The following is a 23,403-nucleotide window of genomic DNA, read 5'->3' on the forward strand; positions in this document are numbered from 1 at the left end:
TTTTATACTTTTGGTGGCTGCATGAACTATAAATTGGAGATTATCGACACCTAGAAAATGTGCTACACAAACCTAGCAGACTTAGGTAACAGCTTCCACTGACCCTATGTTCTGACTATAGGCAGAATGTACATCATCCAACTCAATAGCAATTGGCTGAGGTTTGTCTACTGTAACCCAACCAAGCATCATCCTTACACTTAGTTACAGTAAGCTAGGCCTATAGACCTACTTAAATTTAACACTTTTGTATTTATAGGGTCCTTGACTGTTGTCACCCCTGATCATTCTTCTCGTTCTAAAACTATGTAGACAATAAGTGGCCAACAAATAAATAAGTTTTTCCTAATCGTAGAAACTCTTGAAGCTCTTCAGTTTCAGGTGAATGCATGCAGTAGTCCCATACTTAGGACTGGCCTAACAGTCCCAAAGGATACGGTGTAGATATTACTAGGAAGTTAGATGGACCTACCTGTGCCCCTATTGCACGTAACATTTCCTTTATCTCTGCATTTCTGGGGCCAATATGTCGGTCAGCAAAGTTGTCATGGGGAGGAACCAATGCATCGTAAGGTCGTGAGGATGCCGTGCTCTGCAATCTCACATTTCGTCTCCCTTGTCGCTGTAGGCCTACGTTCCATTTCTCACAGCTGACCACTACAGGTCTTAAAATATTTGCGGAATTATGATGTGAAAAATGTGACAAATAGCGCACTGATCTTCCCGTGCAACTACGCACATTTGAGAGCTGTCCGATCTGATACATGGTTAATAAAAATATGCCCAAACGAAGCAAGAAACAAAGAAAAAAACTCCTATGGGCCTGACGTCACAGCTCCGTTGCTTTGATTTCACACGATAATAGCAAGCTTTCCCTCAGTAAATGAAGGCATAGTCTATAGTTTGTTCCTGTTGAAATTAAAATTTCTCTTCAGACATTTGACTACGACATTCAGTTACCATCTGCATTAGCTGCCACAAAATGTGTCACCTGACAAAGTCTTGCCCGCCTTCGTCATTTGAAACGCATTACGGTCTAATTATGTAGTTCCGAGTAACACAGCGCTAAGTACTATCTCCGGTCAACCATGGTAATTTCGTAATCACGGTTACAGTAGCCTGTTTACGCAACATACGACGATAACAATGGAAGCGTAGACACACCTCCGGTCATATGTTTGACACACCTCCTAAAGAACCAATCATATTAGACGATAAGCAATGCCTATATGCAAGTTCAAAGGTTACATGTGGAACTAGATTCCCGCCAGATTATGATACGCAAACGCCAGTGAAGGTCAATTCAGCCAGGTATGAACGCACAGAAATTTTCTGTATAAGAGTGGGTTTTTGTTTTTGTGTGTGAAATGGAAAGGTTTAGATCCACGCGTTACCCATGATGGGCTGTTTCCATCACGGCAGCTAAACGAGGCACCTGTTTTATTAATGGACGGACAAGTTGTGGCAACATACGTACGTTATGTATATTGTGACATGAAAGAAAGGTCGTAATATAGGAAATGCAATAAAGGAAAAAATACTCAGGGTTTTCCAGACATGTAGTTTAAACAATAACGAGGAACTGCTTAGTTGCTTAACCGTTTTGTCCCGATTAAGGGTTTTATCATGTTAAATCGAGTATATAAACTGGTCGATCGTAACAAGTTGGTCTGCGATGTAGAATGCATGAAGTATTTCCCAGTCAGGCAATACTTCCATTTATAAATGTTGTGGGTCACCGTTGGTTGGAAAGCGAGGGTTGAAGTGGTGGATTTGTTGGGGGAAGCGGGCGAAAGTTAGAGGGAGGCCATTATCAGGGCACTTCCATGGATAATCATGTGGGTCGCCGATGCTTATAAAGCGAAAGAATCGACCGGGTTGGGAAGCTTTGGTAAATGCAGAGTGGGAGGGCCAGGGAGCCATTTCACCTTTGTTTCTGTACACAACTGTAAATAGCTTTAATACAGTCTTTACATGACAGCTTTTTCGAGATACCTATAGTCATAATACTGTTTCGTCGTCACTTTGACTCTTGCGCAATAACGATTCGTCAAAGACATTGTTTTTCCTTTTTCTAGTTTCTATCTTTATTTACATTGATCTCTTTGACAGTAACTGTAAACATAAAATAACAAGGAGGTCAAGATATATTCATTTTTCAAAACAGTGATAGCCATAATTTCATTTTATATATGTTTAGGCCTACAGGTTACAACAGCCAAAATGCTTTTGTGAAGTACAAATTAAGAATCTCTGAACTTTTAATTTCTTTTCGGTTACGTTTGTTAATAAGTATATACATTTGAACATTAAGAGGAAAACCTAACTGATATTTAATTGGTTGAAAACCTGGTAAAGTATTATTTATCTTTCAACAATAGACGTAATTGTGAAACTATATACCACCTCATTTTGTCTTCATAATAGCCTAAGCAGACATTTTCATAATTGATTTTAATTATGACTAGAAGATTTCCAAACGTACTCATTCATTACAAAAGGAATCGAACAACAGTGTGAACCCCCCCCCCCCCGGAAATAAATGAGGGCGGTATTGAAGAACTTAGCATGCATAGAATCCGAATGCGTGACCCACAGAGCAGGATATACGAATGAGAGGGCGGACTGCCAAAAATAGTTTTGCCAGCGTAGAGATTCCGTCGGCAGTACCAAACCGGGCAAATTGTCACTGTTTACCTGCTAGACAAGTGAATCATTGGCTTAATTTAGTTTAGTAAGAAAAGGAAGGACAGTATCCTCATAAAAACACATCGTAAAAACCAAGAACCCAAACCTGTTTCTCTTTATATCCAACCTACTCTGGCATATCCAGAGGGGGCAAGTGCCACCCCTACCCACCCCCACCCCCAATACGGTTTTGTATAATCTAAAATTTCAATCTGCTCCTGCATCTGCCATTATTTTACGGGTTTTCACAACATATTCATTATCTTTCAAAATGGAAACGTTAAATTTCCACACAAAAAAACCTACCTTTCGTGGATGAAGAAGTACGTAATTTAATAACGACTGCATTATCCTCCGATTGAATAGATTAGAAGTACAACACTCATAGCGCTGATCCGAGAACAATGGTAATCCCTTGGCTTAAACAATAGCTTAGCATAGGCTCAGCCTCTGTCACTGGGATTTTAATAATACCATAGTTGTTCCGCCTCGACAATCTCTCTTGTTTGCTTACTTCGTTGGTGGTAGATTCTATAATGACTGCTCCAAACATTGACAATGTGGGTAAGACTGTCCAATTTAAATGTTAAAATGGCTTTCCATACATGCCATTTTAACATTTAATCGGGAATTTCTGCATATGCATTTCAGATATCTGGAATTCAATTGCAGATATCTCGAATTCAATTTCAGATATCTCGAATTAGAATTGCAGATATCTTGAATTCAATTTCAGATATCTCGAATTCAATTTCAGATATCTTGAATTCAATTTCAGATATCTGAAATAAAGTTTCAGATATCTCGAATTAAATTTAAGATATCTCGAATTTAATTTCAGATATCTGAAATAGAATTTTAGATATCTCGAATTAAATTGAAGATATCTCGAATTTAATTTTAGATATCTGAATTAGAATTTCAGATATCTCGAATTCAATTTCAGATATCTCGAATTCAATTTCAGATATCTGAAATAAAGTTTCAGATATCTCGAATTAAATTTAAGATATCTCGAATTTAATTTCAGATATCTGAAATAAAATCTTAGATATCTCGAATTAAATTTAAGATATCTCGAATTTAATTTTAGATATCTGAAATAGAATTTTAGATATCTAAAATAACAAACAATTTAAGATATCTAAAATTCCCGATTAAATGTTAAAATGGCTTTCCATACGCCCGCGTGATAGCTGTTGTTGTGGAAATTATTTCGAGATGTCCCCCGCTCCTTCTTGTCAGGGGCCAATATTATAAACCGTTTGGCCCACAACGCCACTGGTAAGATACATATAATGTAAAAAACTCCATCAGCCACGTGCAGTGTAGATCTGTTCAGATGTTATTTTCTGTCTTTTGATTCCAGCCCCCTCTAATTGTGCAATATAACGATAGAGTTCACAATACGCTTCAAATCTACAGAACCGTCGGCAGTAATCTGATGAGATACCGATCTAGGGCAAAGTTCACAAACAGTAACGCTTTAATTATCGACATGTGTTCAATTCCATATTGCCTCCATGAAAATTTCAATTGGTAGCGTGGCCGAGCGGTCTAAGGCGCTGGTTTAAGGCACCAGTCATTTCGATGGCGTGGGTTCGAATCCCACCGCTGCCAAATATATATTTTATGTAATATTGCAGTTAATTCAATGAATGCCATCTAACAAGAACTTGGACATATGTGCTGTCATTAATTTGAAGTATGGCATAATGTAGGATGTCAGTATTACTTCGAATTAATGTGTAGGTTAAAATTATATCACTTTTATGCAGCTATATAAAAAAAAATTATAAAAAAAAAATTCTGATTGGCACATAATTGATGTCATCATTTAATAGAAGTTATGCTAGCATTAATTCCCAACATTTGTCCACTGCGGCCGCCAACCGTGTACCTTCTTAGAATACACCATGTACATATCAGATTCCTTAGTAACGTTTAACTCGCATGGAATCCATAATTTAACACATGGTTTAACACTGCGCAAGTACACTGCACTTCAATCAAACTGTTTCTCATGCGGGGTCATATTGTTTTTGGGCGGTGTCATTGGTGAAACTGAGGTTGCGCCCGCCTCTGTACATGGGTTTTGTAGAAACGGTGGACTTGGATTGGGATGCGGGCGGGGTCGGGGGGGGGGGTATGGAGATGTTTGTTAATGTCGGTGTTAATGTCGTGCTTTTGACTGCATGTTGTCCTCCAGGGCCTTACACCGCTCGACCACGCTACCATTTGAACTGATTGGATTTTCTTTGTGAATCCTATTCCTCGGTTAGCCACTGCAGTCTAATTTTCACTTCCCCAATGACGTATTTGCCGGGGACCGAGGTTTAAAGCACTTTGGAAACGCGTGTGTATGACAGCAGTTAGTATATATATATAGGAGGGGTGTGGTATGGGCAGGGAAGAGTAGGGTTTCAAGTAAACTAGGAAGTAATACTATAACGCTATTTATCAGATGTTGGCAGAAATTGGCCACATTTCTTCTTGAATATGGGGAACAGTGCAGCAACCAAATAATAAGATATAACTTATCTTCTACAGACAAGTGTGTCGTTGCTGGGTCATCAAATTTGGAATATGCTGGATATATGAACATTAATTCGACTGTTGCCCGCCCCGCTCCTCCCATCTTTGATATTTTATTTTGCCCGATGATGGAGATAAAGAGTTGTTTTGACAGGAGGTGAACAAGAGGAAGGGTTGGGCGGGCGGGGGGGGGGGGGGTGGACAAAGGAAGGGTCGGTGGAGGTGAACAGGGAGAATTGTTGGGGAGGAGGGACAGAACAGTAGTATTAAACCATTGGGCAATGGGGCAATTAAACGTCGATTTTTGACATGTTTGGCGTGTAATGACAAAAATGATTTAATAATCATCGGATTATTGTTTTATTATATATTTCGTTTCAGTTTATGACCACATTGAGAAGGAGAAGGATTGGTCAAAGTTTGTTTTTCAGTTTAAATTTTAGTGACAAAATATATCGAGAATGAATCATTCACCATGCAGACTAACTATAGGTTTTATTAATATTTATAATGAAAAGAAAAACAAAAGATACGAAGATACGACAAAATTCAATTCACTACCGGGTTTTATTTCTAAACTTACTGAGCGCCTCACAATCAACACAAAATATAGGAATATATATATATACATATATATATATATATATATAGATATATATATATATATATATATATACACATATATATATATATATATATATATATATATATATATATATATATAATAGCAACATCTCCCATACTATATACTGTTAGTGTGTTGTTTATTGTAGTATTATTAGTGAGAGTATTACTTCTACCCAACAAACACAAAACAATAATAAAACCAAACATCATTAATATACAGGAAATGTAACATTCATGTACAGGAAATGTAATAGTTGCTACTAATAAGGAAGAATAAGTTTAGTTCATAACAATACTAAACTTATCGAGCTAATCCTGTACAAAGCTACTTGTAAATATATATATACTAATATATATACTAATACAAATATATATATACTAATGAATATAAATATGCTAAAATCTCTCAAGAATCACAATGATGGAAACTCCCCCATCACAATAGATGGTACATACTTTGTCAGCGAAGTGTTTTGGCCCTGTGCAAGATTATCAAGAAATAAACTTTATTTTCAGTGTTTTCTCCGGACGTATGCCAGGGCGGTTACTATGGGAGAGACGAACGTGCGGGCTCCCATGCAAACTTCCATGTGAGCAGACTACAACCATTCCGACCGTTGATTAGCTGACAATTACGTCAGCCTCTTCCATGAAGGATTGTAACATACTGGACAAAGGTTCATCCGTGGTGGTAGTCTGGGCTTCCGAGAGCAGACTTATAAAACTACGTTTAATGATGTACGACCCAACATGTTACAGTAACAGGCTAAGAGTGCCACATTTAGGCTACGATACATTTATACAATATACCACATGAGTTCAACACGTGACTATATTGTTTTATATTGTAGTTACACCTGTGACATTAAACTTTATTGCTACCATTATCCCAACCGTTATGATAAATATGACGTCACAATACTGAGACATACATTGCTACCGGCTCAATGACACAACCGGCAGCACGTTCTCGTCAAAACACGAGGCACACTATAGGGGCCTCCGACGAAACTAGCAACTCCGAGGAAATTGAGACCTTTGGCATATCAACATGGTGGCGCCTACAACCCCTAGGGCCAAACCACCCCTGCACTATTCCGCCGTGCGTCACTTTGCCCCTGCGCCACTCCGCCCCTGCGCCACTCCCCTAGTTATCTACCGTAATACTTTCTCCATGAAACTGTATCTATATAACTCAATAGTGCTAATTCTCTTTCACATTCGCTGGGCAAATATGTAAGAGCAATGGATGTCCCATTACCAGACCAATTCTTCTAATGAATCACGTATTCATATTTTATCATTTGATATATTTGTTATATTTAATCTAAAATATGGTTTAGGAATTCACTACAAAATCAGTGACTTGTACATAGCACCTGTATTCATCCGTCGTGGCCCGCTTACCTTAACACGTCCAGTCTATCTGTTCCCGTGAATCAACTACATGGTTACAAAAAACATCCACTATGACTATTAAAACATGACGAATTTTTCTACTACCGTTATGGCAACCACTAAAAACTTGAAAAGAATCTTCCAGTGTACATATTGGAACTCTAATTAATAACTATCTATCTAAATTTCTAGCTCTTACTTGTAAAATTAGGAGAGAGAGATATTAAAGTCCTTTCGGAATAATATTAAATATGGCTTCCTTCGGCGAAAAAAAAATCACCAGAACTAGGACGGCTTGTGGAGAAGCATTCAACCCTGATGACCGTTAACTTTGCCATATTTTACAATAACAACCTTTGATACACAAAAATTATTGCTGTGGAGGGCGCTGTATTAAAATCAAGCTTTTGGATGTACGTATGCTAGTATTTACACTCTCAGCGCCTTTTTTTTAATAGTTTTTGCCGCGGTGCGTAACTCTCCTTCGACGATGGTAATATACAAAATATGAGGGGACAAAGAAATACATCAAGAAAAGCAAAACAAACCAGCGCACACATCAATGAATAATACAAAAGAACTAATATTTGTGAATTGAGGCGAGACACGGCTCTGCGCTTCAAGGAAGGTAGGTAAATTAACCAGTGCATGAAATGGTCATGGCATGCTACAACCAATTGAACCAGTCTATATATTGTTGTGTCACTTGAAAGCATTCTCGTCTCAGCACGATGACAGCCACGATTGCGTACAACATGACTCTGACTAATGACTTGTTATAATAATGTTTTAGCCCAGGCTTCGCTATAACAATGCTTTAACCCAGGAGTCATTTCAACAATGCTTCGTTCGAATCATGAATAGACGCAACAATAATATGAGTTTTTACAACAGAGATTCAAGTCATGGCTATGTTTGTGTTTGTGACCATTAGCCTCCATCTGGCATATACGCCAAGCAAAACATAAAGCTAGTCATCAGTTATCAGAAACCCGAGACATTTATATTAACAAAGGAGGGCGCTCTCACATTTGCTTACTATCAAAACAACGAAATAACAATAATTACAAGAGTAGTCCTGAGGGTTTCACATTAATGCTAAATAACCTCGGAAAAATAAAACAACACTTCACCAAAGTGTATACATATCTGCTTAAATGCATGCTGAGGGACATGAGAGGCGAAACATACCACAAGCCTCCCAGGATTTTAAGAATTATGAACTTGGTTGTGACGTAACGGATTCATTGTTCAGACAGCCCAAATGACTTTTTTTAGGGCCTCCAGGCTATCGCTGGGTCCATGTTTCCAAACAAAACCTTCCTAGCCATTGCAATGCAATATTTCAGATTATTTACCTGTATAGATGTATGGTCACTAAATATTTAGAATTTATAGGCTATGCCCCACAACGGAGCGTTAGAGAATCCAAACAAGTATGTAAATAACTGAAGGAAGAAAATTACCGGAGCAATAAAACCTAGTAAAGTAATCAACAAGATTGAGAAGCTCAATCGCTTTTACGTCAAGTTATATACTTTTAATCGGTGAATTAGTTAAATTTCGGCATAAAGGGTAAACCGAAACAATCCAAGTTTTGATCAGTGTAAGGAGTCTATAGTGACAAAACATTCAGTTGAGGTTTGCAAAATCATATTGAAAAAATATACGTTTGGCAAGTGGTAATCTGTACGGTGTCTATATGGGAAAGGCTGTCCAGCTATAGGCTGGATATATTATTGACACATAGTAAACCCATGATGTCACACCACGGTCATACCGCTTAATTTATAAATATATATATATATATATATATATATATATATATATATATATATATATATATGTGTGTGTATATATATATTTATAAATCCTTTGATATACAATCCAACCGAGGAAAAAAAAATCAAGAAAGACTCTTAAGATGCACCAACTAAATTAACATATTTGAAAGGAAGGCAGTTGATACACAAATCATACTCGCAGTTTATGAAGTACAGAGAGATAACCAGCACGGTTATCTAGTGCTGCCCAAGTGTATAACCACCGAAAGCAATCTACGATTTATTCAACTTATGATCAAATCCAATGCCTGTTTAATAAAGAAGGCAATTCCTTAATTATTTTGTTGATGTGTAACACATTCTATGCAAAATAGCGAACTATATGGCCTATCCATTTATATGTAGGCCTTTGTGTATATTTGCGCTTGTTATCTGAAAATTCCCTGATCTGGTTAGATATAAACTTTACTTTAAAATTCAGAAATTATTGTGATACCCTGATCATCCGGATTACTGAAGATATATGGTGACATTAAAAAAACCACGACAGCCTAAATCTTTCATTTATTATAACACGATAGGCTAACGCTGTAGGATGGCTTAATATCACCAAAACGTTCGAGCTTTACAATTCCAAGAACGTGTACTTATCTTCAACAGCGAAATGGTCCGCAAAGCCGCAATCGTTGGTTTCCTTTATCAATAAAAAGTGATAATGTTTAAATGCCGATCCTTCAAGGTCCTCTCTTTTACACGGAATATTTTTGGTTGTTTTACCACGTGTGATATTAACCAATAGAAATGTGCAGTCATCACCCATGACTCAATGGATTCACGCCCTCTAATAGTAGTAGTAATCGTATCGAGTTTACAAAGCTGTTTGGTTACCGGTTTGGTTCTGTTCACCTTCCTCATTGGTGGTCACCATGGCGTAACCGTCTGCTGAAGACACCACGTGTTCAAGCTTGGACAAATCATCCTTACTGAAGTGCGCTACAATTCCCGCCCCGATAGAGTCCCCTTCAACGTTAATAGCCGTGCGGATACGGTCCCTGAAATATTAAATTGTTAAAATAAATAAAAATTAGCATTAGTATGATCTCTCATCAGCGCTAGCACAACGATAGAAAGATAGTGCAACGTCGTATCATTCATACTCACAAGAACCAATCAATGGCGATGATAAGTGTGACGTCTTATCATTCATACTCAAATGAACCAATCAATGACGATAATAAGTGTGACGTCTTATCATTCATACTCAAATGAACCAATCAATGACGATGATAACTTGGTAACACATTATTATTCATACTCACAAGAACCAATCGATGACGATGATAAGTATGACGTCTTATCATTCATACTGAAATGAACCAATCAATGACGATGATAACTTTGTAACAGATTATTATTCATATTCACAAGAACCAATCAACGACGATGATAAGTGTCTTATCATTCATACTCACAAGAACCAATCAATGACGATGATAAGTGTGACGTCTTCAGCTGGTAATCCTACAGCATTGAGTACGATTACTAAAGTGATCAAGCCAGCCTGGGGTACACCAGCAGCTCCAACACTAGCCAGAGTGGCAGTAATACTGAAGAGTGACAAAATAATTCAAGTGAAGACCCGGATGTAGTCATTCATTGCAGCTTACATATTATTTCAACTTGGTATTGATTATTGAAAGACAGAATACGGAAAATGGAATCATTTAATTTATGGTGGAGTTGGAGAATCATTTGTTGTTTGATTCATGCCGTTGAGCGGTCGAATCAAGCAAACAACAAACACAAGCTGTGTTTTGCTTTGGCGCCCTCTTTTCGAGTTATTTCACCCCTTTATATATATGATAGGTGTTTATGGTTTAAAGGCCAATAACCTCAGAACAACTCCCTGCTCAGAACTAATCCATCTCCATCTGCACAATTTTACAGCGTAGAGAACATCGGCTACTGCAACAATGAGCGACAACTTGTGTTAATTGGGACCTTCCATCAGCCTTCAACCATTCATTGATGATAACGTCTGGTAACAGGTGAAACTATGAGTGAAGTATTGCTAATCTCATCTCATCTCATAGAGCGCTAACTAACCTGGTGTTATAAAATATCTCATTAACGTCACTGGATGCATGCGTCATGACAAGCGGTACCTTATGATTTGGTAAAGTTTTAATTTTATGCTGAAGGGGCGTATAACGTTGACAGCACTGACTATTGAAGTACGCATTTAACGGTACATTTTAATGACAAACCGATAATTGAACTTCAATGACACATACAAAGATACTAATAGAACTTCTATCTACAATTAAGAATGGAGATCCCGGATTTGTGTCAAGCAGTTGTCTACATGGTTGGTTGCCATGCAACTGCCGGGAGTTACAGCACGGATAATCCAACCAGTACCACAGATCAAACTGGAACACATTATTTTACCAAAATGCATGTAATTATGCCCACAACCAGTAATTGTTTCGATGAGTTTCAAATGTTTGGTCGCAAATTTCATTACTTTCCACTTTTCCTTCCTTCGATAGGTGATGAAACTTGACTCATTACGCTAGTGGACTGCATTGTTATTGAACTTTAAGATACGAAATGTTGATTTAATGTCTGTGGAATTACGGTACATTTTGTATTGCTGATGGTACCCTAGTACCCTATTCATATTGAATATGACAGCTAGACACTCATTACGCGACTAGAGACCGCTAATCTCTATTAAGGTCAAAGTTCACTGATTAAAGAGGTACTATATACCTTATATAAATCATATTCTGTGAAGGTGAACGGTAACTGATAAAGTGTTACGCACCTTATGTTAGTACTATTTTGCGCAGGTCAAAGGTCACTGATTAAAGCGGTGCTACGTACCTTATGGTGAGAATGTCCTTAAATCCCAGATTATAATCATTAACCTGAGCAATGAATATGGCAGCAACAGCCTCATAGAGTGCGGTACCGTCCATATTGATCGTGGCACCTACTGGCAGCACGAAGCGGGTTACCCTTGGGTCAACGTTGTTGTTGTTCTCCAGACAAGTAATGGTCAGTGGCAGGGTAGCAGAACTGAAATAAAAAGGTGACGTCAAAACATTTTTATTATATTATTCTTTATATTGTACTTTGTGTTTCAATTTTGTTACTGCCTCTTCCGGGGGATTAAATTGGTTAACCTGGCGTTGATCCAGTCCCCGAAATGCCAAAAAAAGTCAAGTTACCTGTCTTAAACAGGTTGAAAATGTTTATTGATCGATATCGTGGTCCACATGCATGACTGTGGAGCATAGCATTCTTACATTCATATGAAAGGTACCAGAGCTTTCTTCACATTTGCACTTACCATTGCAAACATATAATACATTAAAAAGATGCGTCCACTTATGACGTATTGTGACGTAATAACCTCAGGCATATGCATCGTTTACCCAGAGAACGGTTTCAGAAGTTCCACACTCCGTGCATTTATAAACAAAACTTGGTAGGGTGCGGCGGGGCTAAATAGCTGTGTAGGCCTTACGTGATTAACCTACGGCCCTTCGACGTAAAGTATCTTTGGTTACCTTAGTAACACATGCATGGCTTACCTGGATGAGGTGGCGAACGCAGTAACCACCGCTGGGAATATTCCTTTAAGGAAATAGTAAGGATTCTGCCTGGTGAAGATGAGGTAGAGAGAGGGAAGGACAATAATTCCATGAATGAATAGCCCCATCATAACGGTAACAGAGTACATTCCGATCTGAGTGAATACGTCCACCCAATTATCCATCTCGAGGATTCGTCCGATCACCAGGAAGAACACCCCTATCGGAGACAACCTGCACGTACAAGAAAAGTAAACAAAGAAAATGGCGATGTCATCAATCCATTGGTTTCCAATGACTCTAATTCGTCACCAGGCCATACAATTTAATGTTTTATCTTCCGAAAGATCAACGGAGTATTCAGTTGATTGATTGCACATGTAAGCAACAGTTATGGGACCCTGGCTAGTTTATTTATGATCATCTACTGCAAATATTGTTCCAAACCCTTTCTGGAGACCCCTGACAAGGTTAAAGAACTTTAGAGCCTGTGTGTAGCTTGACAATTTAAAGGGAAGTGGTAGTGTACGTGACGGAAGGGGGGGGGGGTATGGGTAAGGTTATGGGGCGGTATCTTATATATACCAATCACAAGGTATTATTATCAAAGTTGTCTCTGAGGAGCTTGGGATGTGGGGGGGGGGGCGGTCGGTAAACTTCGGATGGTGAAGTTAGGGCATTGTTTTAGAGTCAACGTTCGATCGACAGAAATGATGCATTAATATTTCATAATCATTCCAAGAAATAATTTTTGTTTCTACAACAGGAATATAAAGTCACATTATTTCAAAACATGTCTTAGTAGTTGATATAATATGTTTAAATTTACATGATTTTTTATTAGGAAGAGTCAACTGTTGTTTAAATATTCAACTATCCACCCTAAATATTGCTTAAGTCTACCAGTATCGTATAAAGTGCACCACCACCCCCAGGCGATAACACAAATTTAGTGCATTACAAACTCACTCAAAGGCAAAATCTCCGAGCATGGCCTTGGGCGTCTAAACTTATATATTTCCTTATATTTCGCCAAGCCTTTACCGCTTGCTAATGGAAATATAATTACTTGCGAACAGGCACTTTTAGGGATATTTGATTTGACAAGTTTTCACCAATGTAAAATCCATCACCGGCAAGGGTTAACCTACCTTACAATTGTAAAAACTATCCTAATTTTCAGAGTGTACCTACAAATTTCCATCCAACTTAATGTTTGAATTTCTAGGGGTCACCATTCGCCGACTGATTGCACTGCCGGTGACGTGCCGGAAACGCTCGGATTTGATTTGTTAATGAAGGGAGTAAAAACAGGTTACAAAGTAATAATAATCTAGGAGAGCCTATTCCATTTCCCATATTGCTTGATAATTACAGACCGTTTGTTTCTTAGAAGGAGCAAGTATAACCTCAATTCGATGAGATCTCTCAGGAAGCTACGAACGGTCTTGATGATTTTACGAAGCTAAAGAGTCCCCAGGCGTTTACATTGTAAGAGATTCGATTTTAATATCTTTGATGAAACGGCAATGGAGATTATGTAAATGGCGCGTAAAGAAATCCATATTTCGGCTGTGGCATAGAAATCAGGTTGACAACCGTGCTCAAATTCAAAAGGAGTGTACCATTATACAAATAGGGGGAAGCGATACCAGGCATTAGAGAACGTATTTCTGACATTTGTCTATACAAATAAGTATAAATAAATGTAGTTGCTTAGCGATGGAACATGGCGAAATGTTCTCTAGAGAACACATTGATAAGGTTCGGGAAGGTAGAACTTGTAAAAGGCACGGGAGTGAATAAAACCATCAAATATATCATCACATGACCTCTTGATTTGAATAATATCCCCCTAGTGACCGACAGCTATATCCTCTCGTTTTGACAAGTCGTTAAGTCGAAACTACTCACTTAGATAAACTCTTAGAATGACTTAAAAACACTTTTGCAGTGACGTTATATTTTGCAATATCGAAAAATCGTTTTGTGTCATATACAGGAAAACTCATTTTTGATTCCAGTCTTAGGTCCAATGAGCAGAAGACTGGATTTCCAGGAGATATTCGCCAGACGTTATTCCCGAACTAGAAGTAAGCCTATCCTAGCAACCGCAATGGAGCCTATTGAAACTATAGTGAGCCTATACATCACCGTCTGTATATAGAGTAATACGAAAGTCTAATAAATGCGAACAAAAATGTTTTGTTCATCCACAGACGACGCTTTATTCAATGTTTTGCTTGGATGAAGGAACACTTTCTCCATGCCTCGAAGAGGTCTCTCGCTTAACACACTATTGCATAAGCCGTCACTGTGACCATTCCCTAAGAGATTCAGGAGTCTAGATTACTTGGCAGGTTATGTCAAACACTTGATTGTCCTACGAAAATCTGATACCAGGGGCGCGCAACCTGACAGTAAGACTATGGAGAATTGCATCACGTGTGACTCTACATGGGCTAAAAATCACGGGTTTTCACGAGCGCGCATATTTAAAACTAATTGCACACATGATACGGTACCTGGCTGTAAATACATATAACACTATCGCGATAATTTTGTACATAAACTACCTTATATGATGACATATATAAATTAGTTATTTGTCTGCATTGCTATGTAAGATGTATTTTCGTATATAGTTCTTACAATCAGTGTAATAACTGTCTAGTCCACTATTGTTTGTTATTTTGAATATAATCAATTGCAATGTTTATTGTTTTAGTAGAATTTTAAAATGTCGTTTTGAATAGAATTTCCACCTAGCTTCGTTGTTTCTTTCTCATAAGAGTACTGTAATCGGCTGCCAACAGACTACTTAAAATTGTCAGTGCTATGAGATATTTCAATGATTGAAGACCTCGATAGTTTCTTCAGCAGTTGAACCGTTACCACTACTTCCCCTCCTTCTGTTTCATTGTTTCCTGAGTACAGTAAAACAAGGCTGTGCTGCAAGATGACGTCATTCTTACATCTGATGATATATTCCTTCAAGTAAGTAAAGCGAATACGTTTACGGTCGCTTTCCAACGTTTGTCATGACCTCATAACATAACCCTAAAAGTAGAGAAACACCCCTACTTCCGTACGAGTCTTATATATATATATATGTGAAGAGTAGACCGAGCTAAAACAAATGGAGTGAAAGAGATATAGGCCACGCAAAAGTGCTGACTTTGGATAAGTATATGAAACAGACTATTTATGTGATCCAGCCAGTATATCGTCACATTATTTGACAGACAAATCAATTGAATAGTTTGTTCTCACATAAAGTAAACGACTCCAACATACTACATCTATACTACATATATACATACATATATATATGTACATATATATATATATATATATATATATATATATATGTATAAGTATATGTATATGTATATATATATATATATATATTTATATATATATATATATTATATATATATATATATATATATATATATATATATATATATATATATATATATATATATATTCACCCACACCTGTGAAGATATATTATCTACAATTACTGATTTTTCCATTCATTGTATTATATTGTCAACTTTTAAAGTATCCACCGGTTTGTATTAAGTCAACAGAAAGTGCTGTGAACTCGTTAAAATTATCCTGACATTGCATTAACGATACAAAACTGTGAAGTTCGTGTTAACTGTCATCTGACAGGCGGTAGGTTTATGAAGTATGAAAGCACAGTGCATACCATATACAGACTTATTGGAAATCAAACAGAATGAAGCAACAATGGGTCGTTTTGGAAGAGAGAATCCCTTTATTTGTTATCGACAAGGGCGTGTGTGTGTTATGGGCGGGGGAGATGGGTAGGGGTTAGGTTGATTCTGGCGTACGATGTGGGGATATGAAACAAACTGAACAGAGAGGTTTGTCAAAATATGTAAAATATAACTAACCACTGAAGTGCAATGTTTAATCTACAAGTATCGGTGCTTTTGTAATTCCTATATGTGAAGCTCTGCACTAAGTCAGACATCACCACATGCACTTATGATATATATGCGATGCGGGGCAAGACGGTGTTAAGCTTCGGCAACTTACAGGATAATGAATAAGTATGAGCAAGGATGACTGATTTAGTGTCAGCGTACTTGACAACTACTGGGTACTCGAGTACCTAACTCGTTTAGGACCTAATAGGTACACCGAAGTATAATTGGTACTCGGAGTACTCGATTACGACACTGCTGATGTGTACTCACCAAATAATACCTTTGACTAAAACCATCACAGTTGCGAAGAGCGAGTTAACCAGTTCCCTCAAAGCATCTCCCTCCTCTCCCAGGCGGCCGAGTACGACCCCAAACGCCACCGAGAATACAACCAGACCCAAGATGTTCGACTTATACTCGAAACCGCCTTGGGCTTCAAAAATCGGTTCTGGCACAAACGCCGAAATGTTTTTAATATCTGGAGCTGCTGTCGTAGCCCCGACTTCTACCTGGTGAGTTTTGTACTGTAAGAGAAGACAACATATATTACGTAAAGATAGCTGTATCACATTATACTGCACATTTACTCGTTGGGTCGCGCCCCATTCTTTGCAGACCGTCGCTTAAGATTATAAACAATTTGGCGATACACCTTAGATCATAGCCCATATAGTTGATACCCAATAGTTGATAGTCCCTCCTAACCCCATTGCTTGAAGGTCATTAGTGTTGCCCCAAAGATGCTTAGAGCATCACACAATGGTTACTACGCAAACAAGCATTTTACATCCATCTCTGGCTTCCCTATACCTGAGATATTTCATTATCTAACATGACCAATCCTTAAAATATGTGAATATTTTGGAGGGTCAGAGCCGTCACAAAAGGAAGCTGTGGGGCCAACAAGGAATAACAAACCCGCTCTCCTTTAAACCTAACATCTTCTTCATTTTATGTACATATAGGTCCGTTGCAAAATCGCACAATCACAAATGGGGCCTGAATCCCGAGATATTCTTAGTGGCGATAGATAACTAATCGCATTACCAATAATGATGATACTTGAAGAAAATAATCCATCAAATTTATCACCTTTCCATTCATATTATCGTGAAGTCAATGAATAGATTACGGCTTAGATTACATTTAATATGAAAACGATTGAATTTGTACTGAAACGGAGAGTCCCAATAGGATGAACTCAACGAAAAGAAGTAACACATGGAGCTGACTAGAACCCTGATATATATATATATATATATATATATATATATATATATATATATATATATATATATATATACATATATATATATATATATATATACATATATATATATATATATATATATATATATACATATATATATATATATACATATATATATATATATATATACATATATATATATATATATATATATATATATATATATATATATATATATATATATATATATATATATATATACATACATCTTCAACGTATTATGTTAATAATTCTCAATTGGTACCAACTAGCCTATCTGGAGTTTAAAGATTCATTTCTTGGCTTGGAGCATTTTTTGATAGAAAATATTTGAATGGTCCCCGTTGAAAAGCTTGGACATACCTCTGTGATTGTAATATACGTGAATGCATACATTATATTTGCCAGAGGCAAAACATATCACTAGCCAATGTATCATTCATTGTAATTCGAGAAGCTTCAGAGAATATTTAGGATACTAATCAATGGACAACCGTTTGCCCTGTCTGTTTCTCTAAATGTTGTAATGCATTATTTCTAAAACAAAAGGCAATAAAAGTTTGAAAGTACTACACGTAGATGCAGTTTCCAACATTCGAAATATTCGAAAAGGAGAAGTTGTAAAAAGAGAATGCTTACCACACGGAAGCAAGCCTCGATAATATTTGGCGGGAACATGTTCCTGGAAAGCAAACAAATGGGACACATTAGTAAAATGATTCAACTAACTTACTGAACAACGATCTGATTCCAACAGTATCGAGACGAGACATTCTAAGTGACGCCATTGAGTCAAGAATCGATTCCATACTGTGATTGAGAACTGGGGAGAGATTTAGCCTGACTGAGGTAGAGTGATGGAGATATGGTGGTTATGGAGATGGAGATGGAGTGACAGCGATGGGTGATGGAGATAGGTTAATGGAGATGGGTGATATGGTGGTTGTGGAGATGGCCGGGGTAATGTAGATGGAGTGATGGAGATGGGGTAATGTAGATGGTGATGGGGTGATGGGGATATGGTAATGGAGTTGGGGTGATGGATATGGGGTAATGTAGATGGGGTGATGGAGATGGGGATGGGGTATTTGAGATGTGGTGATGGGTAATTGAGATGGGGTGATGGGTGTTGGGGTAATTGAGATGGGGTGATGGGATGGGGTAATTGACATGGGGTGGTGGAGATGAGGTAATTGACATGGGGTGGTGGAGATGAGGTAATTGACATGGGGTGGTGGAGATGAGGTAATTGAGATGGGGTGGTGGAGATGAGGTAATTGAGATGGGGTGGTGGAGATGAGGTAATTGAGATGTGGTGATGGAGATTGGGTGATGGGGATAAAGTGGTGGAGGTGAAAGAGGCTACATGAGGCCGGAATGATGGAGATGAGGGTGATTTAGGTGATGAAATGACGAGGTAAAGGACATGGATTCGAGGAGATGAGGTAATGAAGATGGAGTGATTAAGATGGGGTTGTAGGGGTGAAAGACAGGGGATGGGTGATGAAAGTTGAATCATGGTGAGGTGAAAGGAACGGATTCATGGAGATGAGGTGATGAAGATGGTGCTATGGAAGTGAAGTATACAAGGAATTGGATGATGGAGGTGGAGTGATGGAGCTAGAATATTGGAGATGCAAAATTGTGAAGGAAATGTTGCGGAAGAGATGAATTGATAAGGACAATATGATTGCTCTGCAGTGAGGGAGTTGGGTTAAATGAATTGACAGTAAATGCGTGGGTGTAAGAAAAAGACGTTTTATTTTAATGGATACAATTTCATCAGCCACAACCATCACTCAGATAAAACATCATCACCATTTACCCCCACCCCAGGAAAGATTCACGTGAGGGACCTTAATAGTAACAGGCGCGTATCCAGGATTTTCTAACCCGGGGGCGCGAATTACTATCTAAGCGGAGCGCCACCATCGGTTGGCGCGGAGCGTACAAGAAAATTTCTGGTTTTGATACCCCCCAGATCACCGGAAATGGCACTTCTCGGGCTTGAAAATGAGCAACCAGATGTACACTTTTGCCTGAGAACCAAGTATTTCCCAAAAGTTTTTTCCATCCATAACCTTTTTGAAGATTGTCACCAGTCACGCATCATGTTCGACCTGATTGCATGTCCTATGGATCATTGCTTTTGTAGGTTATTCTACGTCACGGCCCACAATATCCGAAAGCCCCACTTTTCAAGGTTTTAAGCCCATTACTTGTTGAGAATTTGAAAATTCACTTTTCTCGTGAATAAAATCACTTGAAAACATACCCATAATGTTGCAGAAAATTCAATCTATAGACAACCAATATAGAAAAACCTCCTTGAACCCCTAACAGACAGGTCAAAATTGAACGAGTAGAGGAAAGTATGATGAAGAATGTTGGTGAGGAAATTTTGGAAAATTCCGACACAGTTAATTTATTGGTGTAGAAATATTGCAACCCCTTATAATGGCTTTTACAAAACTTGGTTGAAGGAACAGAAAAATAGCAGATATTTCCGATATCAGGTATATCGAAACCGAACACTTCACTCATAGGCGTAGGTCCCGTAGGAGGCGGGGGCTGCAGCCCCCCCCCAATTGTTTTCCCATTTTTTTTGGGCACCTACTGAAAGAAAAATAAATAGCAATGAATAGCTTAAAATGATCTCCTTGGTAATTGAAATAAAGTTGTAAGCTTGGCCGACATTACTACTGTAAAAGAGAGTTTTGACATAAATGGATCTGTATGCTTTTTCTCCATCTACGTAAGACATTTGGTTGTTTACATTAGCATCCGGCGGTATACTGTGCAACTTTGACGGACCGTGCGGTACACGATGCCATACAATGTAATGTGACCGATCTTGCCTATGTGATATTGGCATCGACATGTTGAATGCGCGCTTCTTGCGCGAAAAATTTTGGCTTTTTTTTCGGGCAAGTCATTACAGCCCCCAAATCCAATGTGGCTCCTACGCCTTTGACTACACACATTGACAGTTTTTGAGGCTGTACATCGTGGAACATGCATTTCAATGCTCATTGATATGATGTTATATCTGCTCTTTGCTTAACAAATTCGAACAGGCGTGTAGCGAGTAATTGCCAAGGGAGGGCGAAGCCTGTAGGCAAACTATCTAAGCGAAGCGCCACCATGAGTTGGCGCGAAGCGTACAAGAAAAATTTTGGCCGAAAATGCCTCCCAGATAACTGGAAATGACACTTCCCAGGCCTTGTAAGTTGCATCTAAGCATTGTCTATTTTGAAATTACTAGTGATGTCATAAAGAAAATTTGCTCGGGGGGGGGGGGCGCGGTCGCCCCCTTCCCGAAATGCGTTATGTTCCCCGACGACTCGGTCGAGTTCAAGTACATTAGTGAGAGAGGAAAAACGGAAACGTCAAACATGGAGTTGTCGGGGTAAGGGGTAGGGTGAGGCGCACACCCCCTCCGTAATCCTTGATCTGTCACTGGCTACCCTGTGTATATAATAGGGATCTTTCTCTTCCCGAGGTCTTGGCTATCTTCTACTCCCTCCTTTTCTCCTTTTTCTCTCTTTTTTTCTTTTTCTTTTCCCTTCCTTCCTCTCCTCCTTTTCTTTTTTCCCCTCCTTTTCCCTTTTTTCTTCTCTTTTTTTTCTCTCCTCTTTTCCTTACCCGGGGGGAGCGCCCCCAACGCCCCCCTGGATACGCACCTGAGTAATAGTCGTGCAATAACCAGATAAATAACTTAAAGGCTGTAAATAATACTCTCTAAGAACCTTTACTTTATTTGTTAATACGAGGTTGTTATGAACGGCTGTTATATGATACTGTGTTCTATCGCACGATCGGATTGTTGGTAACTCAATAGGCTTTATACAAAGATAGGTATCACCAAAACTGTATCTAATTGCAGATATATCCACTTCTTAATAATTCTCTTTTCACCCACGTAATTTACCGGACTCTATATCACAGTACGTTTAGACAATGCACTGCGCATGGCTCGTACAAAGTTATGTTCATTTTAAGCCACAAGAATTTCATGATATCAAGGTCATCTTTTTCAAAGCATTAATCACACTTCGGTTTAATTTCGTATATCTTTGACGAGATAGACGTCAGAAAACTGTACAGTGCAGCGAGTATTGTGTACAAAACTGTAAGGATTTAGTATTAAATAAGCGCAAACTAATAAAACTAGCCACCCGGTGCAGTAAATAAACATTATTCAACAGAATGATCTAGGCCAAACATTCCTTCATTCCTTTCATGAATTGTCAATATATTCCTACCAATTATGATTGACATCTCTGAATTATTCTTTCCATGACAATCTATATTTAAGATCAATTAAATATCAAAACGAACAAATGTAGACATATCGAACCAACGGTTAACTGATGTATATATATAGGCCTTTATATTGATTTAGAAGAATCTGTGAATATATGCATACACAAATATACTCCACAATATAAAGTCTATGGTAACCGTGCAGCCAGATACCGTTACATGAGAATCTCCAGGGTAACACTAGCTATTGATTGATAAACAGCGATATATAAAGACTCGTATTTGATTGAGATGTACTTGAAATTGTGCATCTGCCATTAAACGAGGTATGTGGAGGGTTTATTTGAGGTGGGGGTAGGTGTGGGGGGGGGGGGTTGGCGGAGGGGTTGACACCCGAGACTTTACTTTATCTTAACACTTGGAAATATATGTATATATATAACTTGTACTTCCTATCCACTATGCACGATTACGTAACACTGGTTTATCTGGAGATGAAAGGAACCCCCCCCCCCCACCCGCAATGAAGCGAGGACTGACGAAAGAAGGGTCAGGGGATAAGGGGGTGGGGGCAATTTCGTCAAGGGATCAAAAATATTTCCATTCATCATACATAACAGCGCTAGAAATTGGATTCTCACATCGAAATTGCTATCATGTAACATGGTCTATTTTGTATAACAGTACAAACATAGTTCATCACAATAAAAATACCATAGTCAGGAATAATAAGCCCTTAGCGATAAGTCAAATATTTCCCTCTTTCCATATATGATTCACTTTGTTGACCATCTTATATAAGTTAACACCGATTTATAGTCTTTGACCGTAGGCTACCACACTATGTGAACGTAGTTGCTATGGCGATTTTGTTAAACAGTCTACATCAAAATTAACAACTAATGCAAAGAAAACAAATTCATTGTAGTTGCACATGGTATTACTATCGGCGGATATCATGCGCTAAGCGCGTATTGATTTGGTCACTTTTGGTTGGCTGGTGATATATCACTATGAAGAATAATACATATGATGTATGACCGAATCCCAATTTGGCGTTTATTAGTTTTTACTTTACAGAGTAAGATGCTTGATTTAGATTACAAGAGTAGGCATACATGCGGAACCCTTTTGTAATCATAGGATCATAGCAATATTGAACGGATATCGCTTCGCGCTCCTAGGCTAATGAATGCATATGACTAAAATATCAGTGTATTGTCTTATACGACCTTGTTCGACTAATAGTAGTTCTGCGAAAGACATTTAACTATTACGGTCATGTATCGTGA

At 38.2% G+C, this 23,403-nt stretch overlaps 2 protein-coding genes and 1 non-coding gene across 4 annotated transcripts in view; 1 reads left to right on the forward strand and 2 right to left on the reverse strand.

Moving 5' to 3' along the window:
• LOC139956782 (glycine dehydrogenase (decarboxylating), mitochondrial-like) overlaps window positions 1-1,111 on the reverse strand; it is a 44,050-nt gene extending 42,939 nt beyond the window's left edge. Inside the window, exon 1 of one of the 2 annotated variants that reach the window (XM_071955228.1) lies at window positions 473-1,108. In XM_071955228.1, the coding sequence (XP_071811329.1) occupies window positions 473-766 (294 nt within the window). In that variant the 5' untranslated portion in view covers window positions 767-1,108. Of the gene's footprint in view, window positions 1-472 lie in introns of both variants that reach the window. The other variant, XM_071955229.1, reaches the window with a different exon arrangement.
• Window positions 1,112-4,226: 3,115 nt separating this feature from the next.
• Window positions 4,227-4,308, forward strand: Trnal-aag (transfer RNA leucine (anticodon AAG)). The gene has a single exon. It is a non-coding gene; the product is annotated as a tRNA-Leu (tRNA).
• A 1,463-nt stretch (window positions 4,309-5,771) lies between these two features.
• The window catches only part of LOC139956890 (excitatory amino acid transporter 1-like), a 65,836-nt gene continuing 48,204 nt past the window's right edge, over window positions 5,772-23,403 (reverse strand). The window contains exons 3-8 of the mRNA XM_071955238.1: window positions 18,485-18,527; window positions 16,867-17,120; window positions 12,635-12,868; window positions 11,922-12,116; window positions 10,505-10,639; window positions 5,772-10,084 (exon numbers count right to left, since the gene is read on the reverse strand). Coding sequence (XP_071811339.1) covers window positions 9,901-10,084; window positions 10,505-10,639; window positions 11,922-12,116; window positions 12,635-12,868; window positions 16,867-17,120; window positions 18,485-18,527 — 1,045 coding nt within the window. The 3' untranslated portion in view covers window positions 5,772-9,900. The remainder of the gene's footprint in view (window positions 10,085-10,504; window positions 10,640-11,921; window positions 12,117-12,634; window positions 12,869-16,866; window positions 17,121-18,484; window positions 18,528-23,403) is intronic.

This window comes from Apostichopus japonicus, chromosome 2 (genome assembly GCF_037975245.1).
Source record: "Apostichopus japonicus isolate 1M-3 chromosome 2, ASM3797524v1, whole genome shotgun sequence".
In the NCBI taxonomy this organism is placed as follows: domain Eukaryota; kingdom Metazoa; phylum Echinodermata; class Holothuroidea; order Aspidochirotida; family Stichopodidae; genus Apostichopus; species Apostichopus japonicus.